Source organism: Pogona vitticeps, chromosome 4 (genome assembly GCF_051106095.1).
Source record: "Pogona vitticeps strain Pit_001003342236 chromosome 4, PviZW2.1, whole genome shotgun sequence".
In the NCBI taxonomy this organism is placed as follows: domain Eukaryota; kingdom Metazoa; phylum Chordata; class Lepidosauria; order Squamata; family Agamidae; genus Pogona; species Pogona vitticeps.
In genome coordinates this window covers 95,959,014-95,966,844 of record NC_135786.1, presented here as the reverse complement: position 1 = coordinate 95,966,844, position 7,831 = coordinate 95,959,014, and the positions used below count along the sequence as shown (strand labels likewise).

The 7,831-nt window shown below is 41.0% G+C and overlaps 1 protein-coding gene across 6 annotated transcripts in view; it reads left to right on the top strand.

Annotated features, from left to right (window-relative positions):
• Positions 1-217: 217 nt before the first annotated feature.
• Positions 218-7,831, top strand: part of LOC110076484 (very-long-chain enoyl-CoA reductase) — a 35,231-nt gene continuing 27,617 nt past the window's right edge. For 4 of the 6 annotated variants that reach the window (XR_013544288.1, XR_013544287.1, XM_078391774.1 and 1 more), the window contains exons 1-2: positions 218-398; positions 4,523-4,605. Coding sequence is in view for 4 of the 6 variants with exons in the window: in XM_078391774.1 (XP_078247900.1) it covers positions 233-398; positions 4,523-4,605 (249 nt within the window). In the remaining 2 variants the exon portion in view is untranslated. The remainder of the gene's footprint in view (positions 399-4,522; positions 4,606-7,831) is intronic. The other 2 variants (XM_078391776.1, XM_078391775.1) reach the window with 2 other exon arrangements.

Sequence of the window (7,831 nt, the reverse complement as noted above, 5' to 3'; positions counted from 1 at the left end):
GCGGACCGCCTGCTGCCTTTGCCAAGGAGCTGCCCACCACGTCCGCATCTGGGCTGCCATCGCCCAAAGGGATGGAGGGCGCCTTGCCCGGACGCGAGTCATCCCTTGCTATCCGCCCCCCACCCCTCGCCGTCTGGCCGCGCCCCGGCGCTTCTCAGCAGGGCTTCCTCCGACTGGGGGGGGGCGGCGCAGGGCTCCTCCTGATTGGCCGAAGGACCTGCCCAGGCCCCCAATGAAAGTGCAGCCGCGGCGCAGAGAGGAGGGGAGGGGGAAGACGGAGGTGGGGGCTGCGCGGCTGCTGCTGGTCCCATCCCCGCGCGGGCAGCTGGCGGCGAGAGAGCGAGTGGACGGGCAGCACGATTGCCTGCAGAATGGGCAGCAGGATCACTTTCTTCGAGGTGGGTGCCCCCGCCGAGGAGAGGATGGCGTGATGGCTGGGGGGGGGGGGAAAGCAGGATATGGAGCTCCAGGAAGATAACTAGCAACGCTGGGTGGGGGGGGGGGAGGGATTCCAGAGGAATCCTGGAAGGGGGGGCACCTGACAATGGGTCCTTCCCCAGGGATGTCTGTTGAACCGGGAAAGAAGCGGGGGGGGGGCAGCATGAGGACTCCTCTGCATTGGACTTAATGGGAATCCCCACTTGCAACCGAAGCCCTGCCTGTACCTCATTCGTCGTGATCCGTAGGGACTGACTTCCTAGCAAAGGTGTACTGTATAAGACTTCACCAACATCCGCACTCGTCCCATGGCGATAGGCTCCCACCTTTGCACATCCCTGACCAGCCTTTTGTCTGAAACATACAGTACATTAGGGGTACCCGTTTCCTTCCTTCCTTCCTTCCTGTTTTGAACCCAATCTTTGAAAGGTGGCACTGATGCTTTTGTGGCCCACTTCCATGCTGTGCCTCTGAAACTAGTGCAGGAAGTGAAATGTTCACATGGTGGTGGTTTTGTGGTGGAACCTTGGAACTCCCGTGCTTGCTTCATCCTTGTTGTGTCCCACAAATTATGCGTTTTGCAAGAAACGACAAAGATCCTGGTTTTGGCAATTTGCTGTGCCATTCTCAAAATGAAACAAGCCAAACCTCCAGAACTGTTGTCCTCTATTTAGGTGAGTAGAAGACTCTGGACAGGGAACCAACCCAGTACATATTGTAGTCAGACATAAGCAGAAACAAAATTTGGGGGTGATGAAACATTTATAAACAAGGAGTGCTTTCAGCTCCTCTGCAATGTCTTCTTCGAATGTCGATGTTATAAAATTTGACTGGCTGGAGAAGAAGCGAAAAACCTAATGGCTGGCTAGAGTAATGGGTCTTGTTTGTAGGGGAAACTGGCTTCCAGGAATGGAGGTTGTAGCTGCAGTTAAAAATAAAGGTGTCAAGTCCAGAACAAGGGTTGGCACTATGTTTGCTGAGCCACTAGAAAGTAATAAGCAGGTGAGTTTTGGAGTCTTGCAGGAGTTCTCATCAGGCCGGGCACTGTTGAGCTTTATGAGTACGTATTGGAGAAAAATGGAAAAAAAATGTTCTAGCTAGATGTTGGAGTTTTGAGATCTGTAGGTAAGCTCCTGTGTTAAAGTCCAAGATGCAAAGCTAACAGATCATCGGTCTGGGGTGTATTAATACTATCAGGATGTAGAGCAAATGGTCTTTCTCAATTTTTGTATACAAAAGAGTGACAATCACTTCATGAATCCTTTGTTGCCCTGGATTGAAGAAGAACATGGCTCCTGTTTTGGCAACTGCTAGTTTGTAGACACAGAAATGGAGCAGAATATTGAATATCCGTTTCGTAAAATGCCTGGATATTTTCTTCAGAGTGGCTGCTTGATTCCCAAATGGTGCCATCTTTCTAGTAGTAATTGTTGGTGCTGAGACTTGGCCACATGTGTGACTTATGTATGTGTGTTGGACATATTTATGCATTCATTTTGTTAAGTTCAATTTTTTGAGAGGAAGTGCTTGATTTTCTTCCACTTTTGAAAGCATAGGCATTGTTTATAAGGACAGGTAAGGACACTGCTTCATCTCATGCTCGGGCTATACACAGCTTGAAATATTAGGAATATTTCTAATTCAGGGGTTGTGTGTGCTTTTTCTGCACTTCAGCCGAAGTGTAAAAGGAATGAAGGGGGAATGTAAATCCCTGCCTGCTTCCATGTGTCCAACTTTTGCACCAACCTCAGTAAGCATCAGTCATCACTGTTTGAAATGTCAGTCTTCCAAGAAAAACTAAGAGCACAAGAAGGGAGGTGTGATTGTATGCATCTCTTTTTTAGTGACCACTCTAATCCCCTATTTTACATTAATACAATGTATTTAGGGATTTTATTTTACATAGTTCATTTTCTATTTAATCCCACATCTTCATTCATTCCTTGTGACAGCCATGCACAGGTATACTGTGCATGCTTGTCACAAATATATGGAGGTATATTTAGGTGAGCTTCTGAATTGAGTTCAGTTTTCTATTGACACTGCTAGCCCACTAGCAGGTGTCCAAAGAGCCCTAAGAAAAGGAGGCAAATCAGAAATTAAATTCCTTTTCACATTCATCACCCAATATCACCACTGTACTATTGCACACTGTAACTTTTACTTAACTCTTCTTGTACCAGCTGTTTTGCTTATTAGAAGTTCAGATGTTTGTGAACGTTCTGTACCATCAGCGCTGCTTTGCATTTTTAAAAAGAATTAATATTTTTTAAAATCGCATTTTAAAAAATGGCAAAATTACTGCTTTCCCATCAGTCTATTTACTCAGTGATTTGGCATTTTACACTTGCCTTCATTAATATGGTAATTGTCTCAAACAATGTCTGTACTCTATAGAGGAATGTGAATGGGTGATCATTGATAATAAGATGTTGATTTGCATGTTTTAAACTGAGATATTAGGCTGGCAATGAAATATGTAGTCAGAACTATACCAGTTTCTTGAAAGATTCTGAAGCTAGGTACTGTGTCAACCTCCAAGCTGCACAATTCACTCTGCATTTGAAAGTGAATATAATCTTAATTAGACCATGGAGACTTGGAGTATTTTAGGGAAAATTACAAACTATACCTAATTTTGCAGCAGGAGAACGCTCTTTCCTCCTTGATTTATGATATATGGATGCAATATTTTTACATGTATTGAAAAATAATTTCCTGCCTATTTGTTGAATGATTCCCTGGTGCAAATATACTTTAAAGGCATATTGCACGTTTCTCCCTAGAGAACAGTGGCTGCTGGAAATAATGCTCATAACAAGCAGAAAAAGCAGTAGGGGTTTCCTTCCTGGAGTCAGATTCCAGTTTTGGAGAAGTTGTTCAGGCCCATTCCAGTGGTGTACAGTGGTAAGGAGGCAAGACAGGGCTAAAGCAGAATGGGGTGGGACCAGGCGTAATTCTTACCAGTTGGGCTATATTCTTACCAGGTGTACCAAACATAGCTTAAATTCTATCCTGGTCCGCTTAGGTGTAAGCCTGCATCCAACAGCTTTTCTCCCTGCAAAATGCAGCTCAGTTCCATGCCACTTCTCTTGTACAATGACCAGAGAACAATGAGCAAGAATTAGTTATTTTATAGTACTATAGTTATTTTAATCTTAAACTGTGCAAGTACACATTGTACTGAATAATTATATATACAGTATAATTATGTATATTATATATACACATACACACATGTACTGTATACAGTTATATATATAGAAAGAGAGGCAAAGTGAGTATGTAAATAGATAATGATAACTAAACAGCATTTCAATCAAGTTTTTCTGGATCTGTTTGAGGGATGTACTTAGTCACTAAGATATCTATGCATATGTAAGAGTGACTTACAAACAGAAGTATTTAAGCAAAATGTTTCAGCTTCTGCATTTTCCTGTGATAAAATGGTGCTGTTTCTCAAATGGCAGTTATAGAACCAGTTATATACATATACAGAAGCATACAGTATATTTATCTATCTATATGTGCACAAACATGTATTATGTACGCACACACACACACACATTTTGGACTAATACTGCATCCATAGATGTCTTCCCTCAGAGAAAACATGTTTGTTCAATACCATGAACAAAAACAGAGATGAAAAGAAGAGCAATTGTCTGCCCCTCTTCACAAAAAGCCACAATTAATTTAATTATTTTTGTGCATGTTTGTTAATGAACCCTTATGAAACTGATCTCAGACTGTTTTATATGGGCCTATTATGGTGCCATTTCCATAACAAATCCAGGTTTGGCAACAGTAATTACTTTAGCATTATCTAGGCTCAGCTTCATTTGGTTCACAGGTATGATGCTATCGTTCCCATAAGTGGCACTGATTAAAAACTCAAACCACAGGATGAGCTAAGTCTCAAAGATGTGGAGGGAGGAGGAAAGGATGCAGTTAACCATGGCTTAGAGATTCGGTGAAACTGCAATAACCACATTACCAACAGGAAAGAAAATGAAACTGAATTGCAGAGTATACTTGAGGATATCTGAAGAAACCTGCTTACCTGTGTCTCTTACTTTCACAGGGGCTTGTAAGATTTGCTGGAGCTTATTGCAAGAGTGTGGAGTTGTGTTAGTTTCCCAGACCACAGAATTAAATACCCAAGCAGTGAGTAGTTGGTTTGGATCCTTCTTTAGAATTGCAAGAGTGCAGTAGGGCATGTAGTTCGACATAAAGTTCTGTTGTGTTCCATGACCAGCTCTCTGAAGAACAGGGTTGTCAACCTAATGCCAAATTAAACTTGCTCATTTTAAAGCTGCCAGCAGAACTTTTTATTCTCAATGACCAACACAGCTGCTCTCTCTTGAATATTATGTCCTGTGGGATAGCAGGAGAGAGAGAGAGAGAGAGAAAATGTGCCAGAAAAATCAGTGTTATTAATCTCAAGCATTGAGGAACCAAGATGCTGCTGGTGGGATTTGCAGGTCCAATGTACGCAAGAATAAAAATTTAGTTTGTGCATACATTTCCACCATACTCCCATGTCTAGCAGAAAGAAATAGATTAAATAGATTTAAGTGAATGAAGCGAAAGGACACAAGTGAATCCCCCCCCCCCCCGAAACTGCTTTCTACAGTGATGTGCAGGAAATGTACTAGATTGAAAAACAGGTGAATAAAAGCAAGGTGAAAATGATTCCCACAAAGAGACCATGTTTGCGGCACTTGATGGTGAAGAAAACCTGCCAAATGTATTATGGAACAATATTGCTGTTTTTGTGGCCACATTCAGAAAGAGGTTTACAAAGAACAAGGTACGACAGTCTTTCGTGTTTTGCTAAAGGTTTAGGTTTGCGGCCTGAAAACATACAGCTTTGGAAAAATATATATTTTCCCCCCAGTGTGCAAAAGAAGTGCTACCAATTTCAGTGCCAGAGCATAAATCTCCTTAATTTAGTTGAAAATTTAAGACTTTAATCATGAGAGGAAAGACACTGAAAGATGGGATCCTGTAGAGATCATCTATGGGAGACAGTCCATTTTACAAGCTTGTATACGCCCTCTGCAGTGATGCTTCTGTCCCTGGCCCAGCTCAATAATGTATGAAAAGGAGATATCAACATGAGTTTTCCCTGGAGCCTTATACAGTAGTACGTCTTTGGGATTTCAGTACTAAACGTGAGTGTGAACTGTACTCAAAACCACACCCATGAACACTGCTTGATCCTGTAACCATGCATTGTGATCGTAGTTGGATCCTATGGCCAACCAGTATGGAACAGCAAGGGGAGGCAGGCTCTTATTTATTTATTTATTTATTTATTTATTTATTTATTTATTTATTTGATTGATTTTTACCCCGCCCCTCTAGACAACGTCTACTTGGGGCTCTTGGGGTTAGAGAGACATATTTTCTGACCCAACACTCTGTGCCAAATATTTTTTTTAATTCAGTTTTAAAAAAAGTGATAGAGAGCACTCCAATGCTTCAGCTAGGTATTCAGTTTGCCATATTTCTGTGACTTTTTTGGGTGTGGAGAGCTAGAGGACTGCAGGCTGCCCACTTTTGGGCCTATTATTTTTATACACAGCTGGTGTCATCTGTTTGTTTTGTTTTTGTAGTGCTTGCTTAACAAATTGTTAACAAATTGTTATTTTATTATACTGTATATGTAAAATCTCCAAACAGCCAGAAGGTTCTGTTTTGTATTTTAAATGCTGCAATTAGTAAAGTAGCAGAGAAGATTAAATATACAACTTTCTGTTAATAATCAGACTTAGCTGTCTTTCTTTGTAACTGCTTGTAGTTATTTTTCAATAGTGTGGAATTTATAATACTCCTATAAAAAGATATTCTGGAAAATGAAAACTTAAAATTAGGAAGAATTTTAGTAAGTAGAGTGACGGGAAAATTTTAAACATATGGACATATACGTTAAAGTAAATTGGACTTTTGGATGCTTTCCATGTACATAATTGTACAGCTGAGAGAGAGAGAGAGACTTAATTAGCCAACTAAATATTACTGCATCTCATGTATCAACAACTTGTCAGACACTGAGAACCATCTGGAATTTTATCATTGCTGCATTTATGGATTATTATTTTTTACGGATGAGTTATTATGATATTTAATAAGAAAAAGTGAGCTATGAAGGAGAGCCTCAGTTGAAAATTCATTCTAATATTAGGGAATGTTAAATGAGAGTCACATTTTGTCTCAGTTCCACTTCCTCTGCCCAGATTGAAACGTCTGCAGCCCCATGAGCTTAACAGATGAGTGTGAAAAACATTTTAAAAAAATGGAAAAAGTGTCTTTGTGAGGCTTTTCACTCTAAGATAAAATATAACAGTAAATACAACTTTCCGGAATTCCCCTTCCCCAAATATCTGATTTATTGAAATATTTAAGAAATGAGGTTTATCCTCTAATTTTTGTCCCCCTACACCTTTTAAAAGTAAGAATTGTTTTTTTGAATCACAGGTGGACGTCTGGCATTTTCTCTCTCTCTCTCTCTCTCTCTGTGTGTGTGTGCGTGTGTGTGTGTGTGTGTGTGTGTGTGTGTGTGTGTGTGTGTGTGTGTGTGTGTGTGTGTGTGTGTGAGAGAGAGAGAGAGAGAGAGAGAGAGAGAGAGAGAGAGAGATGGATTGCAGGGGATGACACTGATCTTCAGACTGCCCAACATTGTCAATCCCAGCAATACAGGCAAACAGCGAGCCTGTCCACACTGGAAAATCTGATGTGATTCAGACCTCACTTTAAAAAGTTCTTATCTTAAGTGAGGTCTGTTTTAAGACCTCACTTAAGCATATATGGATGTTGTCATTTGGCTCAATCCAAACCATGCCAGCAGCAATCCATATACTGATCAGTTGTGTATAGCCAGTGGAGATAACATGGTCCCCTTCCCTTTTCTTTCTCACAGCTGTCATTCAGAGGGCTGGGATGACATTCCCTTTTTTTGAAGTGCGTTTTTTTTTAAAAAAATAGTTAAGTGGCATATCAAAATGGCAATACATGAGCCTAGCATGGTCCTAGAATTTTGCAGCATCGGAGAGAAAAATGTTTAAAAAGAAGACGACAAAAATAGAGGAGGGGGTTTCTCCACCCTTTTAAAATTGCAGCCCACCTAATAAGTTGCAGGGTCATCAGTGCAGTTAACACCGCCCATAGTTCTATTTTAGAGCGAGCTAACCATCCACACAAACTAAACGAAGAGCTAATTAGGATTGCTCTGAATTGTGCCAAAAAAGTGTGCATTCTCTACCACAATGTGAGAAAGGTGCACAACAGGTCTTAAAGGGGAAGGATGGATCATTTTAACTACCCTGAAAATAAGACCTACCCTGAAAATAAGCCCTTGTATGATTTTTCAGGATGCTTGTAATATAAG